General features: G+C 39.7%; 1 protein-coding gene across 3 annotated transcripts in view; it reads left to right on the forward strand.

Moving 5' to 3' along the window:
* Window positions 1-19,984, forward strand: part of phf2 (PHD finger protein 2) — a 40,400-nt gene extending 20,416 nt beyond the window's left edge. For 2 of the 3 annotated variants that reach the window (XM_003446488.5, XM_005452229.4), the window contains 15 exons: window positions 769-856; window positions 1,151-1,257; window positions 2,443-2,534; window positions 2,632-2,721; window positions 4,554-4,898; window positions 5,397-5,513; window positions 6,945-7,060; window positions 7,277-7,455; window positions 8,276-8,343; window positions 10,741-10,907; window positions 11,719-12,026; window positions 14,679-14,774; window positions 14,864-14,973; window positions 15,055-15,367; window positions 17,841-19,984. In XM_003446488.5, the coding sequence (XP_003446536.1) occupies window positions 769-856; window positions 1,151-1,257; window positions 2,443-2,534; window positions 2,632-2,721; window positions 4,554-4,898; window positions 5,397-5,513; window positions 6,945-7,060; window positions 7,277-7,455; window positions 8,276-8,343; window positions 10,741-10,907; window positions 11,719-12,026; window positions 14,679-14,774; window positions 14,864-14,973; window positions 15,055-15,367; window positions 17,841-17,929 (2,285 nt within the window). In that variant the 3' untranslated portion in view covers window positions 17,930-19,984. The remainder of the gene's footprint in view (window positions 1-768; window positions 857-1,150; window positions 1,258-2,442; window positions 2,535-2,631; window positions 2,722-4,553; window positions 4,899-5,396; window positions 5,514-6,944; window positions 7,061-7,276; window positions 7,456-8,275; window positions 8,344-10,740; window positions 10,908-11,718; window positions 12,027-14,678; window positions 14,775-14,863; window positions 14,974-15,054; window positions 15,368-17,840) is intronic. The other variant, XM_005452228.4, reaches the window with a different exon arrangement.
* Window positions 19,985-23,476: the final 3,492 nt, after the last annotated feature.

A 23,476-nucleotide genomic window follows, 5' to 3' on the forward strand; every position in this document is an offset into this window, starting at 1 on the left:
TTTTGTTTTTTCCCCAGAAGCAAATATAATTGTCCCTCAGGTTTTTCAGTTCCTCGTACACTCCCTCACATCTATTCTGATAGTTTCAGCATCTCCCTATAGGAATCTGCTGACAGTTTTGAGTCTTATATCAATGCTGTGATTATTGTTCTTTATACTGAAGCGATTATTGTTATTCTCTCACTGATGAATTCAAAAAAATATTTCTCTTGTGCATTTGGGAATGCACAAGAGAAATCAGTGTTCCAGAACAGGCCGATCACAGTAGTTGCAGACTGTGTCAGCCCCGACGTGTAGTTACATTTCTCAGAAGGTACACTTCCCAAAGTAAACTGCAAGCAGCTTTGCAGTCCACTTTCAGCACCTTCTCCTTTTCACATTGTTTAGGACTTGTTGTTACTTGGTCTGATCTGAGCCTGAACTGCAGTGACTAATATTTTTGTCATGTAGCCTAAAATTGGACTCTCTGATTTTACGCTTATCTGGTCTTAAAACCCATGAGGACAGATCGCCATGTGGCTAGTCATAAAACATGCATATACTAGTGCTGTCAGCATTAATCTCGTTAAAATGACGTTAACGCCATAACCAGATTAGCGCGGCAAATCTCTTTTAGCAAGTTAACGCTGTTACTGTTACTAGTATATAGGTAATACTTAACAATAAAAACACAAGAAATGTGTTTTTTGTTGTTTGCATTCAGAATGCTGCATTGATGTTATTCTTGTAAACACTGGATGATTATCTTATCTCATTTGGTTCCTTCAGGTTGGATCAATGCAGTACTGACACCTGTCGACTGTCTGGCGTTCTCTGGACACTTTGTCCACAACCTCAGTGTGGAGATGCAGATGAGGTTTGGGCACCTTCCTTTTCACACACATTCATTCTGTATGCTTGTTTTTAGTGCACTGGGTTATAATGTGATCCACCGTGCCTCCTGCAGACATTCCTGTTCTTGGGAAGGTGATTTAGTGTGACCTTAAAGGCCTCGGTTGATATTATTCAGTAGTTTCCAATTCTTTCCTGTTCCAAATTCCACCAAATCTGTTTATGAATTCTCCCTCTTTGGAAGTACTTTGTGAATTCCATCCTTTGTTAGTAATCCGTGATGATGTTTAGCTGAAATGGGTTTTTTTATCTTCCTCAGGGCATATGAAATTGAAAAACGGCTAAAGGTCAAAACTCTCACTCCTTTCCCCAACTTTGAGACGGCGTGCTGGTATGTGGGGCGACACCTCCTCGAACGATTCAAAGGTGAAGTCTCAAATCGCTTCGATGTATTTATAGACTCCGGTTTTGCCCCGGTGTGTGGTACTCTAATGTAAACCCTCATCCTCGTTTCACTCGATATTTCTCCAGAGGAATGCGTGAATGCGGAGAAAACACAAACACTGTCAGAAATGCATCTTTTTTTCGGGGCTGCACATTCAGCATGTGGCTGCATGTCTGCGGCGCAGATGAGGAGCTGGATGCTCTAATATTATTTCAGTCATTAAATCGGTGAATCGCAGAGTTCACAGATGATTAGCTTCAAAAGGTTTGGCCCAGCTAGAATCACTTGCTCCATTACAAGCCTGTGTTTAAACTCCCTTCAGCTGGCGTGGCCCAACTGTTTATGTTTCCAGCATTTTCTGTGTATGTTCATGTGTTAAAACCAGATTGTGATTTTGTGTGGTGCACGCCACCTCCAAACTATAAAGCTCTGTCATTAATATGCCATTATTCTTTTGAAAAGGCACCTATTATGCTTTTCCTTATTTTCTGTCATATGTAGTATACGGTTCAGTCGTGGTCACATATTGAACGTGGCTTCAAATAATGAGGTCAGTGTATTTATATGTAGTCTTTCAGACGGCTCTCTCAGGCAGTGATTTTCTGCTCTCCTCAAAGACAGGAGATACACCCCAATATGGTAATCTCAGAAGCCCCGCCCACTAGTCCTTTGTTTGTGAGGGGCAGCCAGTCACAGAAATGGTGTCCTTAAAGGGAGAGGCTTGTTTCACACAGAGCTGCACTAGGCTCAGCGTGAGATAAATAGGGATTGTGAGTCATGAAAAGCTGGTCTAATAGAGGATAATATCCAGAGTAAAGCAGCAGGATGATGGTGGCTTGCACCTTAAGAGCTTTAACATGCCACTTGGCTGTTTTGGGGTTGATCTGCACGTCTGAATTAAAGTAACAGGAGAGCGTTGTCTAAACACAAAGTCGCCCTGTTGATGGGAGTCCCTCTTCTGTACACTGAGGAGTGCAGTAGCTTCATCTTCTCTCAGCTGTTCTCCTGTTTATGAAAGGCTTATTTCAGTTAGATCCTGTAAATCTCTCCACCACTGGGAATTTACGCTGTCCGTTGTGCTCTTTTTAACTCCAATAGTCCCAGCTGCGCACAGTTCAAAGGCCACGATTCACTCAGTGATAAAATTGGCATTCTTTCCTCTGTAGGTTTACATAAAGCGAATAAGCAGCCAGCTCCATACCTGATACATGGTGCCAAAATCATCAATGGAGCCTTTAGAGCCTGGACTAAAAAGCAGGTATGGAGGCAACTAAATACAAAGCAGTGTATCTAGTGTCATGTATCTGTCTATTTTCTTAGAAACTTTTTCTTTATTTGTTTTGTTTTTGTAACAGGCTCTCCTGGAACATGAAGATGAGCTTCCAGAGAACATGAAGCCATCACAACTCATTAAGGATCTTGCCAAAGAGATCAGATTGTCAGAGGTATTTTTATTTCTAGGTGGTAATTTCATAGTTTTTTGGCACCAGGAGAAATTAATGTTTCATATTATGCCATGTAGTATTAATATTTAATGACCAGGTTTGTCACAAATCTAGAGGACGATGCCTTAGTTTTGCTAATCAAAAAGCTTATTTTTCATATTTGGTTTTTGCAAATTAATCCTTTCCACTTAGGCCTCTCCATAAACGCTCAAATGTCAGATTTGCAGAAAAAATAAACATTTTATTGCCATCAAAGAAGGCTGATGTTTCTGCAGACTATGAAGCCCTCGTCTTTCTGCTAATCTCAGTGGTAAAAAATACTTTCCTAAATTTTTCTTTACCTTTAAAATTGGAACTTTCTTTTAGCAAAAAGTTATTCTTTTGTTACATCTGGTAGCAATTAAAAGCAAACCAAATCTTAGCATTTCGTTATTTAGCTGATAGCTAAATGTTAGCTGTCTTATCTAGCATTAAATACCATATTAGTGCTATGAATAGCTGTTGTTCAGATAACTTGTTACTAAGAGATTAGCTTGCAACACACAGTGGCATTGTGTTTGCAACCAAATGGTGAATAGAATGTGTTTTTATGTTTTGTTTTTATGTCTTAGTTGAGCATACAGTTAGCCCGGTGGTTAAAGTAGGATTTGCCAGGTGGGGGTCCCTAGGTTCAGGTGTAGCAGAGACAACTACATCCTCCTATACATATATATATAAGCTCATGTTACGTTTGCCATTACGGGTGCTTTGTAACTTCTTGACAGTATAAAGCTGGAATTCTGCAGTTTTTACTAAAGGACATGAAACACTTAATGACATCTTCTACAAGCGAGTCCTCCTACTTAGCAGCCATATTAAAAAGCATCTGAACACTAATATTTGCATTTACCTTGAAGCATTATCTAAATCAGCTTTCATTTTAAAGGTCAGCAGGACACAAAAACTTTATGCATCGAATATTCAGAGAGTTTGCTGACTTTTACACAGATGGGATTTTAAAAGCTTCTCCTCTGGTAGTCATAAAACTTTCTTTCTATCTAGAGTTCTCTCATAAGTTTCAGTTTAGACTTGAGGGTCATATCTTTCTCTTACAATGTCTCAGATTTTACCAGGACAAAACCCACCAGTGACCAAGGATATCACAGTCTGCCCTGCATCAATCCAACATAGTTCATCACTGAAAACCAGAGCACAACACCGCAAACGACCTGCTCTTAATATCTAGTATAAACTTTGAGGTACATGGAATTATTGTCATTTAAAAAAACATGTTGGAATATGAAACATCCCTATGTCAGCAACACATCATCTATAGATCCAACATCTGAATAATAAAACTTTGAAATGAATTAGAACATTACATATAGACTTTAAATTTGATCAAATGACACTTCCTGAGCACCTGGACCGCCTGGGAATACCGGCGTTGGGCAGCACAGTGGTTAGGACTGTTACCTCACAGCAAGAAGGTTCTGAGTTCAATTCCACCATCAGGCTGGGGTCTTTCTGTGTGGAGTTTGCATTTTATCCCTGTGTTTGCGTGGGTTCTCTCTCTCCTCCCACAGTCCAAAGACATGCAGTTAGTGGGGTTGGGTTAACTGCTAACTCTAAATTGCCCATAGGTGTGTCTGTGTCGATGTTTTAGCCCTGTGATAATTTTATGTAGAAAATGAAGTTCAGTACCAGGTGACTACATTCTGAAGTGTTGTAAATGATCATGCCAGTGATAAAGTTAAATAATAAAAAAAAATTCTTAATTTAGGTTTAATGAACTCACAGAAGGTTTAACGGCAGGTTACAAAGTCAAAAGTTGACCCTGATTTCTTTTACAGAACACAACAAAAGCCATTAAAAGCGAAGCTCCAATTAAGGTACCAGTTGAGGAACCGCTGTCCACCCAGTCCGAGCCTGAAGAAGCCGTTTCTCCAGCACATGTCCCCTCACCCAGCAGAGAGAAGTCCAGAAAGAAAAGCTCAAAACCCCCTAAACCCCCCAAGCCTCCCAAACCTTCAAAGACGCCCAAGCCTCCAAAGGTGCCAAAGGTCAAGGAAGGAGGAAAGAAGAAAGCAAAGTCAGCAAAGGAGTCATCACCACCTCCTAAACCCTCCAGTTTTGCTGCGCTGGAGTCCCATGCAAAGGACATTTTGAGTAAAATGGACCAGCCAAAAAAGCCTAAGGTGAGCATTTAGTTATGTTAGCACCTTTTTTATAGAAATGATGGTTTCTAGTTTCATTGTGGGTCAACCATTCTGTATCTGATTATGCTATGAAATGTTCAGCTGCTGCCTGCAGGCAGCTGTAAAGTGTTAGCATATATAACTGGCTGCACAGCTTTTCCTGCTAGTATGCATTAACTGGTGCACATGCTAAACAGGCTTGGTGGAGCACACGCCTTTTTTCTATCAAAGAAGTACGTCTATGTCTATGTAAGGGTGGCCGTTGCTCGGTCGTAGACCAGGTCATCTTTTTTTAACCGCAGAGGTGTAACGTAACGTCTGTGAAAATGATTGTATGTATAAGCATTGAATTAAGATTTTATAGATTAGACATGTGATACACAGTTCAGCTAAATTCTTTCTGTAGTTCCACTTTCTGCCTTTGCAGGGCAGAACAGTTTCACCGATTGATCGTTCTGTTAAGAATTATGTTTCTCTGTAAATGCTTCCATTTTCCAGGCTGTTAAGAATGTCCTGAGCATGTCTGAGAAGGAAATGTCAAAGCAGAACAATGTGGAAAAGTTTGATATCAGAGAGCAGAATAAAAACAAGACTGAAGCGAAATGGAAGTACAAGGTAAGTTTACCGGAGCTGTCATTTTAAACTAATGGTGGTGAAGACTTTTGCCTTGGCCTGCAACAGCCAATGCATTTGAAATTCTTTAGGCAATAAGCTATGAAGGTTATAAGTTGAGCAGCTGAATAGAAAAAATGCAGAACCATCCAACAATGATTTGAACACTTCACTTCAAAGCAATCAGCCAAAGTAATGATGCGGCCCAAGTCGCACATTTGAGGCCTGCACCTCATCAGGGCTTCTCCAGAAACGTCCGCCCTCCCAGAGTTTACCTAATGGAATTACGCCATGTCCATATCCAGTGCATTCCATCTAAGTATTTACATATGCCCCCATCTCCTTTTAAAAAAAGTTTGTTGTATCGTTATTGTAGAACAACAGGAGGAAGTTTTTAGCGGGGAGAAAAAAAAAGTGTAATTTTGGTGAACGGAAGACATTAGAGGGCTTTAGTTTCTTGGAAAATACAATGCCAAACTGCTGTGGAATGTATTAAACCCCTCCAAGGACCTCCATCCCACTGCTTGTTCACATCAGGCCAAACATTTACAGATGGGGAAGAGACCCCGTTAGATCTTTACCAAGGTCACTGATGACCACATCTTCACTTGTGATCACTGTTCATTTGTGAAAAGGCTCGCAGCTTCTCTGTTCGGTCTATGAAGCTCATCGGTGTCAATTAGAACGCACACGGCAGTGTGAAATTTCTGTTTCAGATTATAGCGCGTAGGAAACAAAAACAGCTGAGGAGTGAATATTTGAAAATGTGAAAATGGATGTTCTTGGATTTCAGTTAATTACAGTGTGATCAGTGGGGACTTTCATGGCAGTCGTTCTGCATTCCTCTTTGTGGATTTGGTTTAGTGAAAATTGGGTCAGAAAATTTGACCTGTTGGGATTAACATCATGAGGTACTCACTCTTTTAACAGCAAGGTTTATTTTAAGAGTTGATGAAAAAGTTAATGACAGTGTCTTTTCTTTTTCTTTTACTCTGATTGTTTAACAGGTTTCTTAAAGCACACAAGGACCGAGAATCTTTATGTGCCAAGTTTTAGATAATTTCTTCTTTTATACGATTACGTTTTTAAGCACCAGTTAGCTACATTTACATTGAAGTGTAAAAATGAAGGCATGAGACAGAGGTCACACTTCTATGTCCTTTAAACTTCAGCTAGACTTTAAGGGCTAAAAATCAAAACAATGAGCTAAGAGAGGCTCAGATGCTCTGTAGAACTGAGGGAACATAGCTATATGCAATTAATCTTTCCTTTGAAATAAAAGTACAGAGTAGGGTTTAAATTGGCATAGAGTGTGCTCATTAATGCAGTGAACCAGAAATAGTGGCACCAAGATATCTGTGATCCTCTCTGTTCTTTAACATAACGCTGATTACTTTTAGCTTCTCTGACATTATTTTCCTTGGAATGTTGCAGAATAGTAAACCCGATTCCCTGCTGAAAATGGAGGAGGAATGCAAATTTGACAGAACACTACTGTCAAGCAATAAAGACAGATTCAGCTTTACTATGTCTCACAGGAAACTGCTGAGGTATGTATGGAATGGCTGCGATCGCCACGTCAATGTTCGACTTTAGGTCTTTGAAGAGACGAACACGCCAGCTTTCTCATGTGGTGTATTTTGGTGATTGTAGAGCTATGTGGCTATCAGCAGCATATCCATTAGAGCTAATTCAAGGACTTCTCACTGCGAGCGCCTGGCTGAGCCTTGTATCACTCCCTTATTGTCCTGCGGTTTCATTTTCAGCTCCAAGACCCTGAAACCTCAGACCAACTCAAGTGTTTTTGGATCATTACAAAACCTAAAAGAGGACAAAACCAAGCCAGTGATAGACGAGTATGAGTACGTCTCAGATGAAGGCGAGCTGAAGATTGACGAATTCCCCATCAGACGGAAAAAGAACACTGTTAAGAGAGATCTTTCCTGTGAGTATTTTGGGCTTATTTGGCTCGTGTTTCAGTTTGTGTAAATTATCAAGTTAGACTGGGCAATTTTCAGAGTATCAGCTTCAATGTGTATGTATCAAAAAGTGCCAAAAATTTACTCAGAGTTAGACTTTAAGTTGATATATTCTTGATCTGGTATTTCCTGTTCTAAATTAAGAACATATTTAGGGGCATGTTTTTAACTATGTAAAATGATTTTTTTTAATACAGATGCAATAAACAGTTTGGCTTATTTTCGTACATAAATAATGGATAAAGCTGGGCTTTTGTTCAACCATTCTGATATTTCAGTTTTTGCTTAACATCTGGGAAAAAAAAGCTTCGTTTGAGAGATTAAGAACTGTGATAACATCAGCCTACACGGCACAAAGACTCACTGCTGTTTTGATTGCTGACCTAACCGTAAAATGACTACTTTTTAATCAGATGATCGACTAAATTTTCAGTAAAATTACAAAAAAGAAAAAAAAATCTCGGCAATTCAAGTCAAATTACTTGCGTTAACATAATGTATTGTTAAAGAAGAGCAACCCCTGTTTTGTCACGAGTTAGGTACCTAGCAAGAAAAAAACACTGTGTATAGTATATACAGCTAGTTTGTGACTGTAGCTGAAGGAAATTCAACTAAAGACAAAGTATGAATGACAAAAGTATCCACTTTTACTCTAACTCTAAAAATCTCTAACTTGTGGTAGCACGAGTTACCACAGCTTTGTTGTTAGTCTTATTGGAAGACTAGCCTTAAAATGTTACTAATTCCGATGTTATGGTGTTGATTGTTATATTTGTTTTTCCCTAGTTTTATCGGACATCAGAGAACCTATTCAGCCAGCCAAAAAAACAAAGTTTCAACCCTCGGTGACTAAGGTATGTATGACATCACCTGTATCTGCTATTCCCAAACTTGGGAACACTCAGGCCCAGCTTGAAAATCGTCAGCCTCCCACCTTTAATGACAAAAATAATCAATACAAAATTAGGATTTAGTGCTTAAATTTTTGTTTTGGTTGATTCTCAATAAACAGTTGTCCTTATGCAAACTGCAGTAAGATGTAGCTCCAGTTCTGTGGCTTTGTTTTATTATATATGATGACATTTTAAACTGAGCTTAAAAATATGAACATCAGTATTTATGATAAATTCAAACAGAATGACAAAATGTAAAAAATTATATTTTTTACTTATTTATTATTTGTAAAATAACTTTCACTGCCCACCTACAGTAACTTCAAGGCCTGCTATGTGGTGATGAAGCATAATAATAATTCCAAAAAATAATACACACAACCTGTGTGGTGGAATCACTTTGGACAAATGCGCGCACTCGAAAAATGTAAAGTTTTGCACTTAACAGAGAATTTAATGTTGGGACGTTTTATCCATAAAACTTAAGCAGTTATGACGTTAATGTAATACATGAACAGACTGTGAAAAAATGCTGCAGTGCTCCTTTAAATCAGAGGCGGAGACTTCCTGTGCTGTGGAATACCACACACTGATGAGAGAAATAGCTGTGGCATGAATGGAGGAAGAAGAGGCCTAGACCAGGTGCTCCTAAGTTTACTAATGAGAGGTCACTAGAAACCATATCACAGCCTTGATCTGCAGTCTCCCCGGCTGTTTCAGCTCAGCTCACACTTCTGCACAAATACTTTGCTGTTTGGATGCCATGCAGCTCATTTAAATACATATTAAAGTGAAAGGTTATAAATAGATGTTAAAGTTGAATTTTGTCTTTTTAATGAAAAAATAATATTTTTGAATTTAACAACATGTTTCAAAGAAGCTGGGACGAGAAAACAGAAGACTGAAAAAAGGAAAGAAAAACATTTTAGCTCTAATGTGATTAAATAGGAACATTATTATTTAATCACACTGGATATAGGCAGATATAATGACTCCATATTGTAGTGGTTCATACAACATGTGAACAGGTCTCCGGATTGATCCTGGGAGGAGACACGAAACCATCCACTGGGAGCATTTGGTATAAAAACCTGTTAAATGAAACGTGTGTGTACTATACCTGCTGTGACAGAACCGTGCAAAGAAAGTAGCTTAAAATAGAAGGTAAAATAGAAGATATGAAGAGGTTAATCACAATGAGGAGGACATTTGATTTAAGACTTCTTTTTGTGGTTCATGTAATAATTACTGATCAAGAGAATATAAAATAATCTCTGTAGCAAAGGGACAAGACTGAAAACCAGTGTTAGATTATCACTATCTGAAAGCCCTCAGGCAGCAAGACTTTAAGAAAGAAGAAGTTAAAAGAACGCCACACAAAGAAGAAATCAGAAACACTCCCTTCTTTTCTTCGTCTGAGCTCCAATAGACTGAAGTGGAAAGTGTTGCTCATGCTGCCTTCTGATGGCATGAGAAGCATGAATGCACCTGTGAAGGCACCATTAATACGAAATGGTATATTCAGGTTTAAAAAAAACACATGCTGCCATTTAGGCGACAAAATATTCAGCCAAGACCTTACATGTTTTAGCAAGACAGTATCAAACTACTTACTATACGCATTCCAATAGTACAGAACCACAGAAGAAGACCCTGATGCTAAAGTGGCTGGGTGACAGTCCACATGTGTCCCCCACTAACAATTGGCATTTCATGAAATGATGTCAAAAGATGTTGTAATTTAACACTAAAGCAACTGGTGTCGTCCTAAATGTCTGTAGTGTTGTACAAAGAAAGTTGAAATCACAACTAAAAAAGCACGTCGGCATTAAAATACGCCTAAAAGAGCTTTTTTAGCATTTGATAAACTGTCACTCTTAACATTAAAATATGTTTTTTTATTCACAAATCTATTCTTCGAAATGAGGTTATAGTTCCATACTGGATTAGCAGATGGAAAAAGTGGGCAAATATCCCAGGGGTCCAGTCCTGAGGGGCTGCAAGTGCCCTACATTTGCTAAGAGTGTCTTTGTGTGGGGTAAGGTTAGTAAATGAGAATGTAGTCGACAGCAGAAGCATCAAATATCAATATTGCCTGTTTTTGCATCGTTCTAAAAACATTTATGTTAAAGTGAATAACTAAAAAGGGGGTTGACGGGGGCAGACTGCTCATTTCTGCTCTGGGGCCTCCTACTGAGACTTTCTGGCGGCAGTCCTATGATAAACAGTGAGACTGCAGTAAAGAAGCCATTACTAGAAAAGCGAACATGGATTTTCCTTTTTCTGCCAGAAAAGAAAAGAAACTTGAAGTCTCTCTCATATATCTCTTCCCTGTACGTTCACTTCCTTCAACACCAGAGCACGGACTCCTCCGATGAAGAGACACTGCACATAGACACAGAGGCCAAGCCTGAGGTCAAAAGTCGCAATTCTAAGGTGAAGAAAAAGAGCGGCAGCGCCGCAGGAATTCTGGACCTGCTGCAGGCCAGCAAGCAAGTGGGTGGGATCGACTACGGCACCAACAGGTAGACTAACCTAACCCCGATGTCAGTTTTTTGCTGCATTCCCATCAACACCAACAGAACTTGGACTTCTGAACTCATTTGAGTTAGAGTACATGCGCAGCATTAATCTCTAAATGGCTCCCGCTGGACCCCCTTTTCCTTCAGTAAATGAATTTTAGCTCTTCTTAATGGAGCGAGGCACTGACAAACAAATGGCCTACTCAGCGGCGACATAATTGGATGAAAAAGCTGAATTTTACAGCTTCGCTCAGAGCTGAAAAATCAGCTAGCGGCTGGAGCAACAGTTTACACCGATTCTGTCAGCAGTTTGTGTTAAGTCAGTGTTTGTTTCATCCCGTGTTAATCTATCAAACGCTGCGTGGCTCCAGGCTCTTCCCTTTGCCTTTTGCTGTTTGCGAGCTCTTGATGGTCTATTTCCACCACACTGAAAGCTACAAATGAGCAATGAAAGAAAGAAAGAAAACATTGATGAAATATGTTAATTTCTCACATCGTTGGTGCTTTGAAGAGGGATTGAAGCTTCATTATAGCAGTGTGTGATAGTCGCTTTGTTTCTTGTGGCAGCTCAGCAGGTGATAGCTTAATAGGCGTGTGGATTCATTTTGGGAGCGATGTCTTAAAGAGGATATTTGTTTTTGACAGTTTTCCTCTTTTTCTTTGTTCCACTGTGGCACAGTTTGTAATCTAGCTTACACTGAGATCTGGTTCAGAGCCTTCTTCAGTTCTTTCTTTCTTTCTTTGACCTCTGCCAGCGTGTTGACCACCATGTAATGGCTGTGTTGTTGTGTATTTCTTATTGACATACTTACAGTCAGCCACCTGCATCTCCCAGCACACAGGAGGCCATTCAGGGCATGCTGTCCATGGCCAACCTGTCGTCTTCAGAGAGCTTGCAGCAGCCGTGGAGCAACAGCCAGGCCAAAAACAACGGCCAGTCGAAGAACAACTCGCACAGCTCGCAGGCCGGCAAGAAGGCCGGCGGAGGCGGAGGCGGAAACAACAGCAAGCGGTCGACTAAACGTCTCCCAAAGAAACCCAGGAAGAGCAGCAGTATTGAGAGTCTAGATTATGACGACGACCAAGATCACATGGATGCGTGTTTCAAGGACTCGGATTACGGTAAGCAACAAAAGCCAACTTGTTGTTGTTTTCTTATTTTCCTGTCATCGTGGGCAGGGCGGGGTAACGGCACTACTGTTCTAAACTAACGAGTGTCATTTTTCCATGATACTGGTGCTGGTCAAGTTCCAAAGCATTCCCTGTTTTGCCTTATTGTACCCAGGTTATTTTTTTCAGCTATAGTTTACTTTATGAATTTATAAGTCACACCTACCTATTGTCTGTGTGCCTGGACAGAACCACAGGAAACCAAAAGAAAATGCTGAAAATGAGACAAAAACACAAACCGAAAAGATAGAGTGTGTTTTTGGATGGCTGTCTTTCTAAGCTTAGACCATCAGAGTGATGAAACTGTGCACTGTGAAATTGCATTAATCTTAATAAATGTCTCCAAAAAAACATGTATGTTGATGTGTGCTCCTCCCCCTACACACAGAGTGGAGCAGGAAGCAGTCACTCTAACAGAAAACACCTTTTAACCAAAATATTAAAACAGCTCATCCAAATAACCTCAGACTCTGCTCTCACTCAGCGCTACACCCGACTACACCCACCAGGTTTGAAGGGCGTAGGATGAATGACTTTGGAGAGCAGACGTAAAGAGATTTCTCTAATTAGAAGTGGGATAACTTTAATTATGGTAAAACATTCTTGTAATCAGGATCAGGAATGGAAATGTGTATCAGGATGTTGTAATTGCGTCTGTTAGCTTCAAAGAGATGGTTTGTGTACTTAATCTTACAAAATGTAAACAAATATACGCTTTAAAAACGAGCTTCATGAAGTTTGTACTGGAACTGTTCTATTATTCACCTTCATATTAATGCACCAATAATTGTCTTTAAGCATTACATGAAAAGTAGCTCCACACTAGAGACTTAGAATTGCTTTGAACTGAATAACTGTTTGGCTCACTGGAAAAACAGATATTCAGACCTTTTGCCAAAATGAAAAACATAATCCTACTTTAGTTTTCATACAAAGGATTTAGAATCAGAAGATACTAAAAGCAACTAAAGTAAAGGCACTGTGACTGTGTTCACAGACAGTAACCTGTGCAATTATTTCAGTGAGAGAATCGCATCCATTTTTACTGCAGAGCTCCCCGAGAGCCTGAAGATCACAGATATCAGCACTGATTTCTTCACATTCTCAGACTCTTTTGATGACACACGATGACATCGTCAAAGGCTTTACATTCAGAAACATTATTCTGAAATTGTTCAGCTTTTTGAAGAGGCAGGTGTTTTGCAGATTGGTGAACCTCTGCCCTTTTTTACTGTTAAGGAGCTCTGCCTCTACGAGGTGCTCTTTGTTAGACCCAATCTGCCAAGTTTAGGACGTGTCCGTGGCATCAAAACCAGTTGAACAGTTTTAAGAGTGCAATCCAGCCTTAAACCATAATCATTTTGGAACATTGTTTGTAGGATTTGTTGGAAAAACTAAAAATGAAAAGACATGCTGCCTCACTGAGATTTCTTATTGATGGAGCAACATTTTATTGTCATGTATGGTAAAAAAATAAAGCCTCAAATACTGCAGTCGCACTGTTGACCAGCTGTATACCTCACGTTTTGCTGTTCCTAAATGCCACCTGGATCTCCCAGCACACAGGAGGCCATTCAGGGCCTCCTGCACATTCAACTTGTGCAGGAGTTGAATGTGCAGGAGGCCCTTTAAGACCCAAATAAATATAAATTATAAAATATAAAAAGACATTGTTGCAATGTCTTTTTATATTTTATAATTTATATTTATTTGGGTCTTAAAGGACCTTAAAAACACTCACTTGATTTTTGTTTGCTTATTAGTTTTATATTTTTTTTTAAAAATGTCAGTACTTTTAGTGGTTCACTATTATTTTATTGCGCTTTTTTGTTTTGTTTTGTTTTGATTTTTTACATCAGTAAAGTTGAATGTGCAGGAGGGCTGATTTATTCCAAAACTAAAAACAGTGCAGATGATCTGAGCTCTGTGAGTTCAGTCTGGTGTCATTTTTCAAGCACATGAATGAGAAAATAATGTATCTGCCATGTCTGATCCTCACTACTGCTAACAGGTGCTTTAAAAACAAATTGGCCCCTTATGTATCTGCTTGTGGGGCTTAATTCCTCACTTTGGCCGGGAACTTTTCATTACGTGTACGTGACACTGGCTTATGTTTACTTTTCGTGTGTCTCTTTGGTTTTTTTGCTCCAGTTTATCTTTTTTTCCTGCAAAATGCTTTCCCTGTGAAGCCCATCCAAACACAGCTGTTTGGAGCCTCCTAGCTTGTTAATAAGCGATTAACACGCGTTCCAAACTGTTATTTTACAAGCTTTTTGAACTTCTAATTGGTCCAATTAGTTGTTCTTAGCACGAACATTCTCGCTCTGAAATCGCGAAGCTTCTCCCACAGACTGGCACTCTGCTCTGCTTTTATAAACAGGTCATTTTTTATCTTGATCATCCAATTATCAGATATTAAAAGGTCTAGATTGGAATGGCTGCACTGTGAACCGACAGTCAACAGCTGCTTTGCAGCTGCACCGCATGCTGCCACCTCCTCCGTTTTACAGAAAACTGAAGTAATTGCAGCTTTTCTTTGCATCTTCTCAGCAATGAGCTAATATGCATGACATGTGAGTAATCTGTTCCCCGTTTCGATTTTAGTTTACCCCTCGCTGGAGTCCGAAGAGGATAATCCTGTGTTCAAATCGAGATCAAAGAAACGGAAAAGCAGCGACGACACTCCGTACAGCCCCACAGGTGAACACTGGCATTGTTTAAGAAGCATCTTGGCTTCAGAGTTTTATGAAAGAAATATGTTCTAAACCCCAATATGGATGTCCTGGCAGCCCGCGTAGGACCATCAGTTCCCCGACACGAGCGGCCAGCCAGAGATGGAGCCCGAGTGGCGTCCATAGAAACGGGCCTGGCTGCGGCTGCAGCAAAGCTTTCCCATCAGGTAATTTACTTAAACTGTATTCTTACACAACAGTAGATATTTCTGATCATTTTGCTCAAACAAAAAATGATGTGTCAAAAGGAGGAACAACAAAAAACCAAGAAGAAGAAGAAAAGCACCAAAAAGAAGGCGCTAGTAATAGAGGAGCCCCCGAAAATCTCTCAGGACAGTAGCTCGCCGGAGCACAATCTGGACTCCCAGGACGGCAGCCTGACAGACCACGAGTTCAACACTGGAACGGTCAAGTCACCGGGAGGGCCGCAGCCCATGGCACCGGGGGTCTTCCTCAGCCAGAGACGGCCGTCCATGTCCTCTCCCAACAGCACCAACTCCACAAGCACCAACAGCAGCGGCATGGCGAAGGGTGACCGTGTGGGCTCAGCAGACGCCAAAGGTGAGCATGTGTACAGAGTGTGGAGTGTGCAGAAGAAAATACACAACGGATGGTCCCATCATCCTCAGAGCAACTGTCACTGGTTGCTGGTCATGCAGAAACAAGACAGAACTTTGTGCCTCACAGAGATGACTTGTAAATATATTTCCCTTTAAACCATTGCAGTGTATATTATGAGCGATTTAACGCCAATGCAACAGTGTGTTTCCGAGAGAGGAAAAAAGGAAAAGCATAATAGGTCCCCTTTAAGCACAGGCACGGCTATTTGTTCATTAGAAAATTTCAAATGCTGCGTGTAAAGTCTTTAAAGCTTTAGTAATCTGTGGGATTAAGATTTCACTTCCCGTGAATAAATTTGAATCACTCGCCTTCTTTACACAGAGATTCTTGTAGCAGCTTTTCAGTAATGGAGCAGTAATGAATGAATATCTAATGGCTTTTAAATTGAGCAGTTTTTCAAGGAAATGAATGTTTTCCATCTTGCCAAATGAAAGTTCTTTCCAGGATTTTTTCTTTTAGAATTTCTAAAGCTTCATCCGGACTAGTAATCAATAATAATTAGCAAATAACAGTTTGGTTTGGCGGCCGCTGCTCTTTGAGCATGCAAAGTGCAACGCTATTGTAATGAGAGACAGTTGTGTGAACTGTTGTGAACTGCAAATGATGGATACTTAATGGGAGTGACTCCCTCCTCCAGGAAATGCGTCTCACTTAAATGTTTTCTAGGGATCGTTTTAGGTTGCTTCTAGTTAATGCATTGCTTTTTAATTTACATTTGCATGTGGTTCTTCCCGCCAGAATAGAAATGACATTTAGATATGTTATTTAACAGAATTTTAAATGATCTGTCTTGTTCCCCTCTGCTGGCCACAACACAACATGCTATATTTGGCATTAACTTTTAAAAGTGCCCATTTTGTCAGAAATAGCAGGCGCACTGGCATGAACTAAAATTAGCCAGAAGAAAGATGCCAAAACACAAACAGTCCCTCTGCTGCAAATCCCGCTTGTTGTTTATTGTAGTTATCCCCTCGTGGCCAAAATCCCATTCAGCCAAGTTTGGCTTCATTAGACAGACACTTAACACAGCAGCTAGCTGCATGATCTTAGTTTGCATGCTGCCTAATGTTACTAGCAAAGTAGTAATATTACAAATGCAAATGCTTATATAGCACTTTTCTCCTCTACCTGAGCACTCAGTAAAACTCGTCTCATTCATGCAGGCACTTTGTGCTACGCTTTGTGTCTAACAAGCATCAGAGAACAGCTTGGGGTCAGTATCTTGTCAAGGATAGTTGGTATGTAGACTGCAGCAGTCAGAGGTAAAGTCAATGACGACCTGCTTTACCCCCTGAGCTACAGCCACTCCTGTATGTTTAATGGTTATAATGTTTCATATAATACAAACTTGACATTAGTGATTGACTCCATTACTAACCTACATGTGGTCTTTTGCTGCTGTAAGCATCTGTTTCAAGGTTTGACATGGCGTGTGTTCAGAGATGCTCTTCTGCTTACCTTGCCTGTAGTGAGTGGTTATTTGAGTTGCTGCTGCTGTCCTGTCAGCTCAGAGCAGTCTGGCCATTTTGACCTCTGCCCTTAACAAGGCATTATTATCAGTATAATTGTAGGGTCTTTACCGTCAAATATAAAGTGCCTGGAAGCGATTGTGGTTGTGATCTGGCGCTATTTAAATAAGATTGAACTGAATTGCATTTTCACCCGGAGAACTGCCACTAACTGGATAGTTTCTCTGTTTTGAGCCATTCTGTGTGAACCCTAGTGATGGTTAGATGCTTGTGAGGGAAAATCCCAGTAGGTCAGCAGTTTCTCAGACCAGTCCATTCAGAGGCACTTAAATCACCTTTCTTTCCCCTTTCTATTTGGACTGAACTTCAAAAGGTCATGTGGTGACATGTGACTGTGTAATTTAGATATTTGTCTTTCATAGCTGGACCAGACATTCCTAACAAAGTATGCGGTGAGTCTTTCCACTGTCTGTTAGACACAAGCAAAAGTCTGCTACAACATGTTCAGACACTGTTGATGAAAAATCACAATCTTCCCGCTGAAAGGGAGTTTTTCCTTCCCACTGTCGCCAAAGTGCTTGCTCATAGGGGGTCATATGATTGTTGGGTTTTCTCTGTATGTATTATTGTAGGGTCTACCTTACAATATAAAGCGCCTTGAGGTGACTGTTGTTGTGATTTGGCGCTGTATGAATAAAACAGAATTGAATTGGAAAAAAAAAAGTTGCCCTGTGGGGCTCTTGACCAGCGTTGGGTATGTTAAACATGTTTTTGCTATTAGGCCAATGAACATGTTAATGTTCCAGCATAAAGGCCACTAAGCTAGCAAATATTGGTGCGAACATGTCAGGATGTGTTGCTTTTGTTACATTTTTGGAAAAAAACCAAAAAGTTGTAAGCTGGCTCGCCATCTTACCTCTTGTCTTTTCTTGTCTTTCCTGCAGCTAAGCGGCTAAAGAAAGGCATGGCAACAGCCAAACAGAGACTTGGAAAGATTTTAAAAATCCATCGAAATGGAAAGCTCCTTCTGTAGCATGCAGCGGACTGTCGTAGGACTGGGAATTCACGAGCTGGGTCCCATCCCAACCTCACCCCCCCGTTCACCGATTAAAGCCAACGACGTGGAAAAGAGATAAAAGACTGAAACAAGATGGGAGAAGAAGAAAATCATGCATTTTTGAATTTCTAAGAAGAACATCAGTCAAATAGGTTTTTGCCTCTACTTATACTTTATAACTTTCAGATATTAAAAGTGTACAGAACCTACTATAAATATTTTTTAAGAGAACATGTCTCATTTTACTACAGCTGTGAGTTTATCAGGGGTTGCTAAAACATGAAGTAGAATTACATTGCAGTCATTCCAAGATTTGTGAAAGTATCCCTTGCATGTATTCAGTTGCATGTGCGCTTGGGCAGGGTGGTTTTTTTGGTTTGTTTGTTGGTTTGTTTGTTTTTGAGGGTGGGGGTTATTTCCTACTAAATGGATGTGGCTTATCATTGCCACGCTTGATCGAACTGGGAAAATTCACCTCCTCCTTTCCCAGCGTCCTCGTTTTTGATCAGAATCGATTAGCGCGCGTGCGTCTCTGTCGGCGGGGACCTTTGTTCGTTTGTGCCGAGCTGTGGATCGCAAATGTGGAGCGACTATAAAGCACAAAAAGCCAGTCACGGGCCGTCCAGATGTTTGTCAAAGCGAACACAGTCAGACGGAGGAGGATCGGCCATAGGATTACTGACACTACACGGGACCTGCCGCTGATGATAAGCCTCATCCACGTCACGTCTGCAGTTACATGGGGATACTTTCTCTCTTCTTTTGCTTTCCCAGGCAGCACCGACAACATAGGCGCATCTCTGCATTTTTATAGCTTCACACATCACAGTATATAGAATGTAGCTTGTACATAGCCTTTTAAATTACTACTTTTTGTATCCTTTCCCCTTAAGGCTTCATTCAGCATTTTTACCGGTTTTGCTAATAAGAATAAATGAATAAAAGTATATATATGGATATACACTATAGTCCTAATTTTTATTTGTATTTTTTTTAATAACAGAGATTCACTTTTATTATTAGTAGTATTATGTTGTCATTAGACGTAAAGGTGTTGCCTGGAAAACAATCGAAGACACGATACATTTTATTGTCATATGGCCTTACATACACAAAGCTAATTGTATTGTGACTCTGTCTGAACGAGAGACGAAGCTTTGAGGGAAAATTACATAAAAGGATAAAAAAAAGCAACACTTAAAGTTTCTATGACCAGCCTCTTGTTCGAGTTCTAGTATCCTGAAGGGTTTTGGAGTTATTTTACTAGCACCTTGTGAAGTGTTTATGTGTCAGTGATGTAATTTATTAATGTTTGTAGCTTTTTTATACTTGTACAATTCTAAAGAGTTTTTGTTTTCTTTTGTTTTTTGAATATTTCATCAAGTTGTGAATTTACCCTTTACTTTTTGTTGCTTTCTTTTTAGGCGTTTGTGTATTTGGGGGGGCACCACGAACATTTGACACACTAGAACCTACGTTGGCAAACTTTTTTATCTACATCCTGTCTCCAGCCATTTCCAATGTGACATGATTATCATTACTATTGTTAATATTATAGTTCGAAGCAGCTGCGTCCACGCCTCCATCACACCTTGGGTTGTGTTTGGTTTTTTTCACGTTATTTTGGTCAGGACATTTTAGACATGGTGTCAGTGCGCTCTGCTTTCGTCTCCGAAACGCTCTGATCAAACAGTCTTTCAGGTTTTTATTTTGTACAATACGTGTGTTGCTTTGTTGTGGTTTATTTTTGTATGTCCGACCTATTAAATGCATCCACTGTGCCAGGACAGTGAATGATACCTGTTGTAGCTGTCTTCCCTTACTGTTCTTCACAGTACTACCAAGTATTTACAATCCTTTTTGACCTGAAATATATTTTTCTGTATTTAGACGATTCTGTTGGAGAACATAGCTCACTTTTCTAAGATGGAGAAATGGCAAATTCAACTCCGAGGAACAAACATATTGTTGTTGAATGATATGATTGTCCGCCTTGTTTACTTTTGCAATACAGTTACTGTGGAAAACCAACTTTGTAATGTGTTCCTGTCCCACCTGCGTTGTGACAGTTTGTGCGGTGAACACTAAACATGGTTTCTTTTTGCTTTTGTTCTGCTTAAAAGTCAAATCCAGCACTACGCACACCACCGATGACTTTTTTTAACGGCTCCTGGACTCCTCCCACAGCTCTAGCCAAGTCATTAATTAAAACCAGGCCAAAGTCAACACCATTAAAACTGTATTAACTTAAAAAGCGCTCCCAAGCAGTCCGACTTTTTTCACAGCAGGTGTGGCTGAAATTTACTGTGCGCAAGAAGTGAAGACGCAGAACGTGCTCCAACTTTTACTGCCTCGCGAGGTTTGACGTTGTTCTTAAATCTGCAGTCAGACGGCCGATGTCAAGAGTGGAGCAACGGCGAGTCTGTGCCACTAGATGGAGTCAAAAAATGTGTCTATGGAGAGGAAGCGTTCAAGTCCAGCACATGCAGAAATACAAGAAATAGGTGCAGATTTTTACCAGCAGAGAGGATGTTAGTAAAAATGGTTACGTTAATTACTCTTCAGAGTAATTAAAAAACAAACAAACATCCACTATTCATATTGTGCCAGTAAGGCAGATGTGATAATGAGTGTAATTATGTAATTTTTAAAAAATATATCTTTGTATTTTCCAATTATAGAATATATATACACAGTTAGCAAAAGGTCTAGATAATTCAGAATGATAGGATTATTGATGCAATAATACTATTATAGAATTAAAGAAATCTTAAAATCTTCATATATATATATATATATATATATATATATATATATATATATATATATATATATATATATATATATATGTATATGTATATATATATGTATATATATATATATACATCTGGAGAGCACATGTACAGCACTATGATGTTTGTTTCTTGAGGATGTGGGGATTTAAAGGTGAACTTACTGATGTCTGTGCCCCATCTGAAAGTAAAAGTAACTATAGACTTTTATGATTCATTGTTTTGAGATTTAAATCTAATTTTTTTTGTTTATTTGTTTGTTTTATTTTCAGTTTTCTGCTTGATTAAAAAAATACTTAGTTATAGTTTGTGTTGTAACTAAAGAAAATAAAACTGTGGCTTTGCCTTCTGGAAGAGAACCTGAAGGCAACCATCTCCTACATATGATATTTCCCCCACAGATGTGAAAAAACACTACTAGTTAAGTTGTAGTGAAGCCCTGAAACAACAATGATTATTCATGTGTAGGGCAGTAAAATGATAAAATGACTGGAAATGCTATCAGTTATTCTGTTACTTTATTTTAATGTAAAATCTTAAAAAGTTTATTGTTAAACTACAACTTAAAAGTAAGTAGAATTCTTAAACTGAGTAAAGGTCAGTAAAAATACTGTAAAAATATTGGCTGTTAGTTGATGTGATCGCTGTGAACTTTGGCCTGGTTTTGTTTTAAGAATAAATTTGCAATGTTAAACAGAAAAGTGACTAAAACAGTCAAGTACATGTAGTGGAGTAAAATTACTGAATAGATTACCAAGGAAAAATGGAGGATTCAAATAAAAACACAGCAGTGACAATTGGCAGACGACAAATACAGGATGTGCCTCTGTGTCATCTGAAGGCTTCACCATTCAAGGTAAACATTTGTCATTTTTCATTTCACATTTTGCTGACAGTGGAGTTTAGTTTTTGCATGCTGTACACAGTTTTTACATTTTCTTATTTTTTAACAATGTGTTGAAAATATTTGCTGACAGCACCAGATCTGATCTTTGGATTCTTACCATAAAAATTCTGCACCAAACTTCATATTAACCAAATTTTTCTCACCGAGAAGGAAAGAAAGCTGATCTCAAAGAGACGGAGTGACTTAAACATGAATGAAGACATCATAAGAAAATTAATCAGCACATTTAAAACAAGCATCTCCAACAAAAATAAGTCAATGGACTCTTCATTCGTGTAATTACACACTGATTGCAGTAATAGGAAAGTTGGGCCTTCGTACGTTGTGTCGCTTCTTTCCTGCCGTTTTAAGCTTGGACTAATAGCACATCTGGACACAATTGATTTAATCAAAATTAAACCTGCAGTGATCTTCATGGGAATCTGCTTTTCCCCACACTGGTGTTTTATTGAATTTGTCCATTAGATTTGTGTGTGTGTGAGTGTGTGTGTGTGTGTGAGTGTGTGTGTGTGTGAGAGAGAGACAGAAGGAGATCTGTGGGTACAGCGAAGCAAGGCGGCTGTTAAAGGTCGTGACCCCGTTTCCACCCTGGTTAGCATCAAAGTGAGTTGTTATTGTTAGCTAATTGTTAACACAAAAATGCCAAAGTGCTCTGACAAATGAAAGCATCTCATGCACAGTTTGTACTCTCAGGATCTTTTCCGCACACGGGAGGAGAAGAAGCTGCTGCTGTATCATCAGCCCACTGATTACAGGCCACAGCTACACACACGACAGGGCAACAAGTTGACTTTACCATTAGGTTTTTCAAATGACCTGCAGTGATTATTTGCACAAAACTGAGTGGACCAAGTCAGTATTGAATTATTATTTAGTAATTGTTATGGGTAGCTGATACAAAAGGAAACAATTCACTTGTAGGAAATGTAGAATTAGGAAAAACAGATTTTTCAAATGCACCCAGACCATCTTTGTTCATGCTCAAAAATCTTTGTTCCCTTGTTTAATTTCGGCTCCCTGAACACCTCTCCTCCCTTGTTTCTTTGCCAAAATCTGTCCCCTCCAGAGGGCAAGTGGGATCACAATTTAAATGTCAGGGTATTAAAAACAATGCCTGCAGAGTGTTACAGTGTAACTGCTCTCATGGCCGTGCCACGGCGCCTTAGCGATCACAGATGTGAATGTGCTGCCCTCCACTGCTTTGAACACCTCCTCGGTCCTGTACGGAAGTCCCAGTTGGTCAAGACAAATGTGCCAGATGTAAGAGATGTGTAAATTACGCAGGAATGTCAGGTTAAGTTTTGTTTTTGTTTGGGCGTGCAATGGTGCAGGATCACCCCTCAAACACCACCGCGACCACACTTTTCCTCTTGCCTTTTATTCATCCCTTTCTTCCCAGTTCAGGCCTGTCATTAGCAATAATGTGCAGTCATTCTTCTACCAACACATTGGGAAAGCTTACAGAGTCTGTTTTTGTGATGAGAAGTGGCATACTCAACGCTTGCAATTTTCAGCAGTTGTTTGGAGCTGCGCCCTTCTGCGTGGATTAACCGCTCTGTCAGCCAGCAGGAACTCCTCTGCTGGCGGGAAGCTTAGAGGTGTAGAGAGATGTCTGGCTTCTGCTGACACCCAAACACACAAAGATACACCGTTTTCCTGTGTTTTCTAGGTTGCTTCCTAAAAAACAATCTTTCAGTCAAGTTAACCTTGACGGTGAAAGAACTACAACCCCCGTGGCTATTAACTCGAAATAAGTCCAAGACTAATATCAGCAAATAGCAAAGTATCAAAATTAAGCGCCTGTTCTATGTTAAGACATTGATT

The sequence above is a fragment of the Oreochromis niloticus genome, linkage group LG5 (genome assembly GCF_001858045.2).
Source record: "Oreochromis niloticus isolate F11D_XX linkage group LG5, O_niloticus_UMD_NMBU, whole genome shotgun sequence".
NCBI lineage: Eukaryota > Metazoa > Chordata > Actinopteri > Cichliformes > Cichlidae > Oreochromis > Oreochromis niloticus.